Genomic DNA, 12,401 nt, shown 5'->3' on the forward strand with positions numbered 1-12,401 from the left:
AGCAAATATACCATAATCTAATCTGTGTTTAAATCAGATGCTAAAGATGTGGTAGAGAATTATCGATCTATATCCCTGTTATCGATTCCAAGTAAATGCCAAGAGAAGATTGTATATAATGCCATATATTCTCATGTGGCCCCTTACCTGACAGATTGGCAACATGGTTTCATAAGGGGTCGCTCGTGTGCTACCCAGTTGGTATTAACACACCATCAGTGGACAAAGGCCTTGGATGATGGACTACAGGTGGATGTCGTGTTCTTAGATTTTTCTAAGGCATTTGACAGAGTATCACATGATATACTTCATCTGAAGTTGTGTAATTTCGGCATCTCTGGTAGCCTACTAAGATGGTGCGAGGATTACTTGACCCACAGAGAGCAAAGGGTTGTTATTGAAGGACAGAGTTCTACCTGGTCTGTTATCCCATCTGGTGTACCACAGGGCTCCCTACTAGGGCCATTATTTTTTGTAATATTCATTAGTGATTTGCCTGATGTGGTTATGCCTGGAAACACAATCGCACTGTACGCAGATGATTGTAAAACATCAAGACTGATAAACTGTACATCAGACCAACATGATTTTCAATCTGACCTGAATAATCTACACATCTGGAGTCGGCGAAATCTAATGGATTTTAGTGTAAAGAAATGCAAATTGATGCGTATCACGAAAAAAAGTATGCCTTTTCGTTCTGACCTTAAGCTGAATGAGAGCTCTCTGGAAGAAACATCTGAATTCTGTGATCTTGGATTAGTTACTAGTAACAAGTTGTCCTGGAATGCTCATGTTGATAAGATATCAAGCAAGGCTAACAAGATTCTTGGCCTTATTAAAAGGACATGCAAGGGTCTGAAAGATGTTAACATGTTAAGAAGGTTGTACTGTGCTTTGGTAAGGTCCCAATTGGAATACTGTACTATTGTCTGGTCACCCTTCACGGCTAGAAACATTAATAAATTGGAAAGGATTCAGCGAAGAGCCACCAAGTTTATTCTAAAAACTGATGATGATTACAACACTCGTAAAGAAAAACTGAACCTGTTATCTCTAGAGGACAGACGCTTCTTTTTTGACGTACTATTTTTTTATAGAGTTCTTAATGGGTATATTAATATAGATATATCCTCTTATATCCAATTTTATTCACATTCGGAAAGATACTCGTTGAGGGGTAAGGACGAACTTAAATTGAAAAAGAACTACGCGAGGACTGATACTTTTAGGTTTTGCTATTTTAATAGGATTGTCCACATGTGGAATGGGCTGCCACTATCGGTCCGTCAGGCTCCAAGTGTTTCTTGTTTTAAAAGGGGTGTAAGGGATTATTTGACTGCAAGATTTGATTGATTTTAGTTTGGATTTGTTTTTTTGTTAAAGGTGGTCTGCCGTGCATGGGGATTTATCTCTTTTGCGGACCATCCTTATGGCACCTTTCTTTTTACTCTTTTGTATTATTATCTATTAATGTAAGTAAGTAAGTAAGTAAGGAAGTTATATGTGTCATTAAATTGTAATAAAAAAAAAATAAATAAAATCTTGGCTGTACATTGTAACAACCGGTTTCCTCTTACAAAATAAAGTCGAGAAGATTTGTCTAATATTTTGGGGGCGTTTTTTTAATAAAACAATATGAGATGGTTATAGCTAACTCGGCGCTACGCGCCTCGTTGGCTATCTATCATCTCACCAGCCAACGCGCGCTAGTGGAATAATTACATGGATACATAGTTTATTTGGTAACGCAGGTTACAGAATACGCAAGACTGAAGTCCTGGTGTGGACCTGCCTATCTACTATCTATCTATCTATCTTTTGTTAATTGTATGGACGGAAAAAGGTTGTTTGCTGAAAGTAGAGCCTGTGAAAGAAGAATTCGTGCTTGAGATTAGCATCCAAAACTCGACAGCTGTTTCTCTTAAGTGTCCGCTTTTTAGACTATCTAAACTCGCAACTAAAGTCATGGGAATAGAGGAGACGAATCGCCAACGAAAGAAGCTCTTGATTATTGAACTATTTCTTTACCGTAGGATCTGATGATTGTAACCCGGTCTAGGAACGAGGTTGCAAACGGAGCTAGTGTAACTGTTAGAAAACAATCCTTGAAGAGCATGGGTATTCGCAAATCTCCATACGGTAAGGAATCAAACGCACTACATAATTCTTTGATCATAAATGGTCAGTTGTAAAAGAAACACTGTCTTCATCTGAGCCGATGTCCACTGGGAAAATAATATAGACAAAACCTGATGCACACTTCTCTTCTCCTGGCGAAATCCCGAAGGGGACTCCCCACAAGAACCTCCCCGTGTCCCTCGTGGTATTTGGCAACAATACCGCGACTGATATTTCAAAATGTTCCAAATACCACGACGCGAATTATTCGTTTATAACAAATGCCGAGAAATTTTCGGTAACGCGCGAGACCTTCATTTCGTTTCGGTTGAAATAACAAACACAGGCGTCCGCATTCGTAACAATCTCTCTTCTCCTTTCTTTCCTCACCGTGTTGTCACGGTAACTTTGTTTTACCATCTCTTTTGCTGTACCACTAGTACACTGAAATAGTGATACTATCAACCAATCTGGTCTCCGAAATTTCTCGACTTATATTATAGGCGCAATTAGCTTGTTTGATGGCCGAAGACCGTGAGAAATTAAGGTGCATGTCAAATAGAAGCAGCGTTGCAGAGAAATCGATCAAAGAACGAACAGTGTGTAGTATGTCACTTGATGTTCAAAAACAGTCCCCTTGGAAGAGAGAAAATGATTGCCAATCTCTTCGTTTTAGGTACGTTACTAATCCTTAACCAATACTGATGACCCTCAGAAACCACCACATAGTTCAGGGAATCAGATATTACCACACAAATCAAATAGTACTGGCAATAAAACATAAAATAGTATTCACATCTGTTTAATAGGATTTTACAAATATTTCCAGGTTGATATCAGAGTTTGAAATAGACACGACCAGTCTTTCAACCTCTAGAAAAACAAATACTTTTCTGGAGGCAGGAGGAGTCGAATATGTTAAGGAAATCAGGCCAAGAAATCCTTGAGCAATATCCGTCATGAAACTGTTTTAATGTAGTCACATTAAAAGGATCCCCTGCACTGCCTTGGACCCTAGCTCTTTATTCTTTCCGTCCCTTATTTGTGGAAAAAAAGACCCTGAGAACAGGGCAATTAGACCATACCGATAGAACTCAAAATTAAGAGGTTGTTCACGTGCTCAACAGCCAACATTACGCTTCAAAAAAAAAATAATAATAATGATAATTATAAAATGATGTGAAAGGAAGCAAATTGAGGTTGACCTACTCAAAATGAACTTAGGCCGTTACCAAACAAAATAACCCTTGGAAAAAGTACAAACCACTGTACTAACTTTTGACACACTTAGCAAGATTCAGAGCTCCGTTGCATGATTTTTTAAGTGTCATTTCTGTATTTTTTACACCTGTTCAAGAATGATATCAATAATACATAAAATATTTTGTTTTCATTTGAAGCTCAGGGCTTGCCCTATTTCCTACAGTACCCCTAAAGTTAATACAAAAAGCTCCAAAACAGATGCAACAAGTTACAGTTCTCAAGCAGATTCCCAAGATCTTTAGTACTAACCTTGGAAATATGCTGGAAAAGTCATAGTGGACCAGTTTTTGAAAGCTTTCCTTCTGCCCTATAATGTCCATATCGATTAAATCTGGCTCCAATTCCCAACACACAAAGGATCTTTATCACAAAGGCCACAAAACTGACATTTTACAAACAGAGTGACAACACAGCTGGTTAAGAACCATCATAACTATTTCAAAACTAAATCAGCCCTATCATCAAACACCAACTTCTGTCCAAAGACGCTGCAACAAACTGAACTTTCCACAACCAGCAATAAATGCACAGAAGCAATTTTTTAAAACTTTTCCAAATACAAAATATAATATTGATAAGTTTTTTTCTGTAAACGAGACTTGCTCTTCTGTGAGATCAAGCCCAGTACAGTTTTCTAATCTCTTTTGAGAAACACTAATTGAGAATCAGAGCACTTTTCTTTGGTAGCCGGTGAGTCTCTTGCTCCACATACATTAGTCCTGCAAGTTTTCTTGAATTAAAATATCAATTTTCCACTTGGGTGCCATTTAGGGATAAGTTTATGAGCTTTCTTTCCATCAACAACTGTCAACGACATTCCCACACTTTGATTGTCATGTCAACACTTCCAGTTACTACAAATGGAGTTGACCTGTGGAAATCTAAAACAAAGATAAGACAAAATTACATTTAAGGATTGACACCTAATTTTTGGACATTTTAACCAAAAACTGCTGAAGAAAAGAACTGATTTCAAAAGCAACCACTTCAATGGAAATGTTTTAATGCTACAGCAGGCCAACAAGAAAAATAACTTCTCTCAACTCTTCACTCCTACGTTCTCATTGGAAATTCTTCTCCCTGTCTGCCATACAATTTTTATGATGTTAGTTCAGAGAATTTGGCATTGGATCAACTATCAATCCCTGCATGATTGTTCTTTTTCTCATCACTTGTCTGTTTGATATTGTATCAACATTGTGAGGAGAAATTCTGTCTTGATCACTCTTGGGAGTTTAAAGGGTAGAATGAACACTGTTAAAGATACTGCGAGTTGTTCAGTGGCCCAATGAGGGGGAAAAGAGCAAAAGAAAACAGCATTGCCAAACAGTAATAACATATGGAGAGACTTACCTAAAGTTGTCGCAAAATGTTCATGTGCCACTAGAGTTTTCGCACATCTTTTATTTTTGTAGTCCCATATTCTAAGAGTTTTGTCATCTGAACAGCTAACTATATATTTGCCTCCAGGGTGAAACAGAACCCCTCTCACCCAATTATCATGGCCAACCTATCAAGGCAAAAGAGTAGAATGACTTGTGAAATCTATCTGAACACCCACTAGGGTATTTTGTGGCCCAACATACAGTAGATCTGCCAAAAATTAATTTTCCAGCATTAGAGGCTGGACTGAGAAGTAATCAGAGAGGTGAGAGCACTTTCAGCCTATTTTTATACAAAACCATAGTCATATTTAACTTGGGAAAATCATGTTTGTGATAACCTAGAGTTCATAGGATTGTAAGCAAAGGAGCCATTAGTATTATCAATATCACATTGCTCAGTGCCTCTAATTTTCACTTTGACTCCATTATTAATGAAAGTCAGCCTTTAATCCAAACACAAGGGTAAGTTTGAAAAAAAGGTCAGTATAGTTGAACATGCAAAAGAAAGTATTTGTAAAAAAACTAACCAAAGTCATTAGACACATTCCAGTACCACAATCCCACAGTCTGATTGTCTTATCTCGAGATGCTGACACTAAATATGGACCTGGAGCTCCTCCTCGTTTTCCACCCTACATCAGAGTTAGCCAAGATAATAAAGAAGCCATCACCACAGCACATACTCAACCTCAATACATTAAAAAAGTATGAAACTATCTCACCACGAAACACAAAGAAAGAAATTGAAACAGAAGCACCTCTCCATAGACTGGAGCAGTAAAGTTTTGCTTCCTAAGTCTTCAGTCACACAAGTGGACTTGAAACAAATTCTATCATTCCTCCAATGCTATTCATATATATAATGTACCTCCAATCCTACAGCTTCTGCAATATGTGGGTGGGCTGATTCTGGAGCCCAAGAAACATCCTCTACTACATGTTCATGGTCCCGCAGATCACATTTACATTCCTTAGAGGCCACAACCCACACACGGATTGTCTGTAGAGCAAACACTTTTTTCATGAGATTTTGTTTCAGCTGACAGCCTTTAGATCTAAGACTGCAAATGCAAGTATTTACATGTATGGCTGCAATAAAGACAACATTTAAAAATAGTTGGATGTGCTTGCCTACCTGGTCATTTGAACAACTTGCTATCAACACACCTACAGAAAAATGAAAGGTATTCACTGCATTTCCAGTACAGTACTGAAGAAGTAATACTGAAATTCAACAGCTTGATCGACACAATATAAACCTTGCATCAGAATACAATAGTTTGTTGCAATATGCATCACCTCTGATGCAAATTTCCTAAAATACTCCCTCCTGCCCTACCTACACTTTTTCAGTTTCAATTGGTGCCATAGAGAGTACTTTAGAAGTTTCTATTCTGCAAAGCTTTAAACAATCTTGAACAAAATTGAACTGTCCAGTTAAATCTTGAGGTTTAAAATATTTGAAATAGTCTATTCTTATTTCCAATGTTAAACTATTTTGTTATAATATTATTTAACAAAAAACATAACTGGTTTGAATAATTTCAAGTCACAACAAAATGTTAACATGTAGCCATTACATTAACAGAACACCTTGGCAGGGTTGTCAAAAAACAAACGAGAGAAAGTACTAAGGGCCTGGACTACAGACTAAAGACAGGGTGCTTCTAGTATCTTCTGAATGAGTGCCTAGCCTTGGTGACCTTAACAAGATACAAGACATAGATGACTGTAGATGTCTCACCATCCGGGCTAACACGAACTTTTCTGACCCACTCTCTGTGCCCTTGAAATGTCTTCACACAATATCTGTAGTACAAGAAACAAGAGATCAGTTCACTCCATACTGCTCTGTTTAGGATCATATGCCTTAAATTCTAATTAGGAACTTGTTTTACCCCCTAAGTGTAGTTACTGATTATGTGTTATTTTCAACTGGCTAAATGAGGCAAAAAAGATGTTAAATGTTTTTTTTTTTTTTTTTCTGGTAAAATGTCAAGTGACTTTGGCAAGCGGTTACTTTTATTGTATCTGCCTGTATCGACCCTACCTTCTCCCACCCAATCTTGAAAGACTTTGGATTGTACTGTATAGTTGTTAGTCTTAACAACACACTTACTGACAGTGTAATTGTCAATTCTAACTAGGACTTACCCTGTGGCTACTTCCCACATTTTTATAGTTTTATCTCTGGATGATGATACCAAATAATCTCCTGATGGCAAAAATGTCACTGAAGAAACATTATGGTCATGTCCTGATGATGAAAAGAAAACAAAACTTTTAAAGGACATTTTCTGAAACAACAAACACCCACTGATTAGCAGTAGTATCATTATTTGTAAAATAAAAATGCAAGACAAAATCTACTGGTATAATAACAATTTAGCTCATTGATCTTCAAACTATGAAGACAACTACTGCATGATAAATGCACCACCAACCTGTCATTGTTTTGATACACTCAAATTCATGGAAATCCCATAGTTTGACAGACATGTCTGCTGAACACGATGCTGGAATAAAAATGAAAAAGACAACATTCCATTTTAAAAACAGAATCTGCCTCAGGTAAACATATGCTCTACAATCTATATAAAGAGAATATCCTTTCTTTAAAATACTTTTACAATCCAATCAAATCTCACCTAAAACTTTCCCAGTATGATCAAATGAGAGATCTTGAACTGCATCTGTATGGCCCTTTAGGGTTCGTTCAAAATCTCCAGTCTCATAGTCCCAGACTTTAACTGTTGCATCTTCTGATGCTGTTACCATTACACTGAAAAAAATACAAGAGTAAGTTCAGAAAACAAATATTGTTTACTCTTCTAAATGCTAATGTCCTGCTAATTTTGCAGTGGATATAGATAATAAGACATTATGGCTACGCTCACAAACAAGCTACCTGTCAACAAAACATCATGCAATGACACTAAAGGGTTTGGGGTTCAGTTAATTGAGGGGAACACAACAATTTCTCCTTGTTTCAAATTCATATCAAACTACCAACAGCTTTTTTTAATATAACTATCACCCATGAAGTCAAGGTAAAAGTTCACAAATCTCACCTATATACTGGATGAAATAACACTCTTGTAACTGGGCTTCTGTGGCCAGTTAATGCATATCTACAAGAATAAAAAAAAAAAATGAAAAGAAATTTTAGCAGTTGATCATCTTTGATTAACAAGCCAGCAAGCACTTTTCAATAATTTTAAGGTGAGCTTCAGTGGTTAAATACCATGAAAATCTTAAAGTCAGCACTTTTATGGAAATTTCTGCCTAAGTTTTACACTCTTTTTCAAATGAAAGGGTTTTCAAATAGAAAAAAAGTAGCAGGACAAAATTGTAAAGTAGCTGGAGCACTATCTCATCATGATAACTGCAGCCTTGTGGGGTGGGGTGCTGGAATATGAAAAGTACCCGGCGCAAATGCGAGAAGCAGCCAGTGACTTGCGCTGAGCGCCAGCTAACTTTGAAAACCCTGAATGAACAGCCCAGAAAGACATTAGAGATTACCAAGAAAATGGGTACCTCAAAGACCACAGTTTGATATGAATTGCACAGACTAAGATTTTTCAAAACTGGAAAGGATTACTTAAGTCAAACCTGACTTTCACAGAGAGATTATGGCCATGCCTGGAACAGCATACATTTCCTTTAAGCTTGTTAGACACTGATTTGTGATTTTTTAATTTTATAATTTTTGCTACTGAATAGAATGCAAGTAGACTTGATAGCAAATGAGTGGGTTTGGAGCTGTACAAACTGAGCAGTATGCAGTGAAAATCACTAGTGATTTTGAAATCGTAATTAGGTGACAAGAAGAATTTGACGTGAAGTGCCTTCTGTCCTGCTCTCAAACTACTTTTTGTTATATATCCCCTCCAGTAAAAATATACCAAAATAAAATTTTCATAAGTTGATAGATCTTCATTTTTGTTTTAATAGATATTAAATTTCAAGAAATTGGAAAAAAAAAATGATTGTTTTTCCTTCTATGGTACCTTAAGACTACACATTAAAATACTTCTGTGCATACCGCTCTGGTGGTCTAGGCATCCAATCCTCAGGAGAACGTGTTTTCTTTAATGAAGAACCTAGGCATACAAATAACCACATCCGTACTAGTGTTGTACTTTTACATAGGTTCAAATCCATTCTCTTTTTTTATATTACTTTTTGTACCAGGCATATAATAAATGAAACAAATTTTGAAGCAGTGTGAAAACCTTGTTTGTACTGCCTACCCTAACTCACAAAGATGATGTATTAGTTACAAATGCTAGTCAAGTAACGATACATAGTGTAATGGTCACTGTTGTTTTGTTCTGTAAGTTCTATATTTGGTTGATCAATATTTAAGGGTCTTTAATAATGCAAAAGAAACGACAAATTCAACCAGGGTCTCCCACTTCAGCCCTTGAAAAGACAGCTCGTGACAAAAAATCATTACTCCTGTTGTGAGTGGCTGGAAAATGCAGGACTTCCTAAGATAAAGTCGTTACACTATGAGTATACCTGTGCTTGCTTCTTTTTCTGCCTCTGATAACCTTGATTCTAGATCCATTACCTGAAAACAAATTATTCATTTTAAATTTAACTCAGAGTATAGGGTCAGCTAAGTAAATAAAAATCTAAGAGAAGGATTTTCCAGATTCACATAGGAATGGTACTACACTATCAATAAAATGTAATTAGCAACACGGTTAATCACTATATAGAAGGTTTGAGCTAAGTGGTAATATAATGAATGATTCAGTTCAGTTCAAATGGTAATCATCTAGCCTTGCACATGTACTTTGAATAAAATGCTGGTGTAAAAAATAAAGTATATCAGAGGTCTAGAGCAAAAGTAGCAGATGGGTAATTTTGTACCTTTCCAAGGCAACTTACTGTATACTTAGTATATGGGTAGCTTTGAGTCTTGCCAAGGCAATTTACTCTATATTTAGCATATGGGTAATTTTGAACCTAGCTGAGGCAGCTTACTGTATATTTAGTTATAACTACCCACGACAACTACTCTCGGACAAAGGCACTTTATTTAGAAAAACTTTCTGCATCACATTGATTCAAGGTCAGCAAGTACTGCTGGTATCTCATACCAGGGCCAAAAAAAAAGGGAAAAAATTATTAAATGACAGATATCACTCATATCTGCTTAATTAAAGTTAGTGTCTAACCTTCTTTTGTAAACGAATTACTGACGTCCATTTCTTTTCCAGCAAACCACTATACTTTTTGTCGAGTTCGCCAGGCTGGAGTTGAGGAAAATCACAATGAGTACTTACAAATCCACAAAAAGCACAAAAAATGTAAATCTTTGTCTGTATCTCAATCAAGCATTCCAACACACACCAGCATATCAAAGAGAATTCTTTTTACATCTGTCATTTTTAATAATTTGATCAGACGTTCTACTGTCAAAACTGAGCTTGCTTGAATTTTCTTTTTTTTCTGGTCTGTTATGGCAATTAGAGGTATAATCAAACTGAATAAGATTTTAAATGTATGTAGTAATTTGTTGCACTCCATTTGGAATAACCTTACTGGCTTACAGGTAGAGCAAAATAAATCCCAGAATTAAGTTTCTTCCCTACCCACTAAAAGGGTTACTCACAAGTTCAACAAGTTTATTGGAGTGGTTACAAAGCCAATGATCAAAATAAAATATTCTGAAGTAATTGACTTGGAATAAAGAAAGAATAAAATCTAGAAAACTTGATAAAACGCTTAATGATACAATCCAAGCCAAATTTGAAATACAAATCGATGTAATTAATGAGCAACACTAGACTAAACCAAACATTTTACTGCAAATAACTAACTGCATTAATGTGATCTATAGTTAATTATTAATAATTATGGTTATTGAAGTTCCTTTAAACATGCTTCTCTTTGTTTATTTCACAGTTACTAGAGGACCCCCTGGAGTCCACATAATAGTTGTTAACTTAAAAAAAAAATTCAAATATTCAAGAAGACTGAGTTAGAGGACAAATGCAAACAGTGACATTAAAAGAAATTATGCAATGCTGCTTTTTAGGGCATAACTTAAAATGTATGCCATTATACCACAGCAATTGGGGCCTTATGAACTACTTTTTGACACAACATCACAGGTGCAAATGGTTGACACAGACAGGGAAGAATGAACTTTGAACAAGTGTACTTTCACACGCATCCAAATTGAGTTTAGAGGTAAAATTGACAATTAAATCCACTATTGTCATCATATATGGAGGGTTTGTACAAATTATTGTTTGACTATCAAGGTAACATGACACCACAAAAGAACTCATATGACAAGAGCTAAGTGCATCTAAAACAAGGTAAGCACAGTTGGAACAACTTTCTCACCATGCTTGCATCTTTTTTGAAAGCATTTAAGGCATCTTCAAAGCCACACTGATATAGATAATCTGCTATGGCTTTATGACTGTAAAAGAAATAAAATAAATTTGTATGAAAAATCAACAGCTAGAGCTGTCTTTAAGGAGAGGTTACGTTGTTTAGACGGAAAATTGTGAGAATCACTCTTGCCAAGCTGTTTATAACTAAGTACAATGGCCTAATCCGCAATGATCCTCACCGCTTAGAAAATTTACCCGGTTTATTTGCAATAAACGTATTCGACATGATAGCTGTCAGCAAAAAGTTAGATCTTGTTCGTTCTTGCTCGCCGCAAACACCTTATATCAAATAGAGTATTGAGAAAAATAGCGTAAACTCCCGATCGCACACACCATCTTGAAACTACAGGTCAATCAATTCGTAATAATAGAGAAATATACAATCACTTACAGTTCTTCTTTCTGTCTGGGAGTCAACACCATGGCTCAAATTTTTTTCTAGTCTTCTCAGTCAACTTTCATTTAAATCAAGTAGCTACATTGAATTGCAGTGAAAACATTCCTTTCGGGGTGATCTGCGCACTGTAACCATCACATTTGTTCGAGTAACGCTGGCAGCCACAACCTCTCCTATTCCGAAAGGACGTACAGAAAACAACAAATCAATCAAAGGTGCAAGTTTTTATCCAAAGGACCCTACCACGCGAGAGGAAACCGGTTCAATTGTGCCGGTTAGGATATCGTAATATCGTTTTATAAAAGTACATCATTGAACAAAGTCACCTAACATGATCACAGTGAAACTTAACTTTCTAGGGGGCCTTGGTTGAAAGATCGTTTTCGCTTTAGAAACAAGACTTAACGGGCCTTAGAGGAAACACTGTCGAAATTCAAAAGGGTTATGCCTTAAACAAAAAAGCTAAGTGAATGTCAGATTGCCACACAGTCATAATATTACGCATATTTTAACAGAGGCAAGCAAAACCCACCCATGCTCTGAACTAACTATGTGCTAGCTAGCCATCAAGAAATTACGTCAGTTTTCGTATTTACAAAGCTTTCACTCAAACAAAGACTAACCTTGTCGTAGATTCGCCTTACGTTATCCTCGTCACTTTCACAAGCGGCTCTTCGACCGCATAAAATACCACAGAATCGGCTATTTCTCCTTCACAGTCTATCAGTTTTGAACTCAAACACCGCTCGATTTCAAGCACTTCGTAAAAACGGCCAACCCATGATGCAAAGCGACTAAAATGCGCATGAGCAGCCG

General features: G+C 36.5%; 1 protein-coding gene across 1 annotated transcript; it reads right to left on the reverse strand.

Moving 5' to 3' along the window:
* Positions 1-2,907: 2,907 nt before the first annotated feature.
* Positions 2,908-12,367, reverse strand: LOC111345282 (lissencephaly-1 homolog). The gene is made up of 16 exons (XM_022952559.2): positions 12,209-12,367; positions 11,580-11,758; positions 11,136-11,214; positions 9,959-10,033; positions 9,294-9,345; positions 8,815-8,872; positions 7,841-7,900; positions 7,418-7,551; positions 7,214-7,285; positions 6,924-7,026; positions 6,514-6,578; positions 5,905-5,936; positions 5,638-5,769; positions 5,297-5,401; positions 4,738-4,894; positions 2,908-4,265 (listed from the first exon to the last, which is right to left on the reverse strand). Exons 2-16 carry the CDS (start codon positions 11,609-11,611, stop codon positions 4,192-4,194), a joined length of 1,230 nt encoding a protein of 409 aa, XP_022808294.1. The 5' UTR covers positions 11,612-11,758; positions 12,209-12,367; the 3' UTR covers positions 2,908-4,191.
* Between the last annotated feature and the right edge of the window lie 34 nt (positions 12,368-12,401).

The sequence above is a fragment of the Stylophora pistillata genome, chromosome 13 (genome assembly GCF_964205215.1).
Source record: "Stylophora pistillata chromosome 13, jaStyPist1.2, whole genome shotgun sequence".
Classification (NCBI taxonomy): Eukaryota; Metazoa; Cnidaria; class Anthozoa; order Scleractinia; family Pocilloporidae; genus Stylophora; species Stylophora pistillata.

Excerpts from the sequence above, each read along its gene's own strand:
- LOC111345282 (XM_022952559.2), bottom strand. The coding sequence starts at position 11,611 with ATGGTGTTGACTCCCAGACAGAAAGAAGAACT. Across the intron at positions 8,873-9,293 it reads AGAAAAAGAAGCAAGCACAG|GTTCTTCATTAAAGAAAACA; the intron begins GTATACTCATAG and ends TTGTATGCCTAG. Across the intron at positions 7,027-7,213 it reads GTGTATCAAAACAATGACAG|GACATGACCATAATGTTTCT; the intron begins GTTGGTGGTGCA and ends TTTCATCATCAG.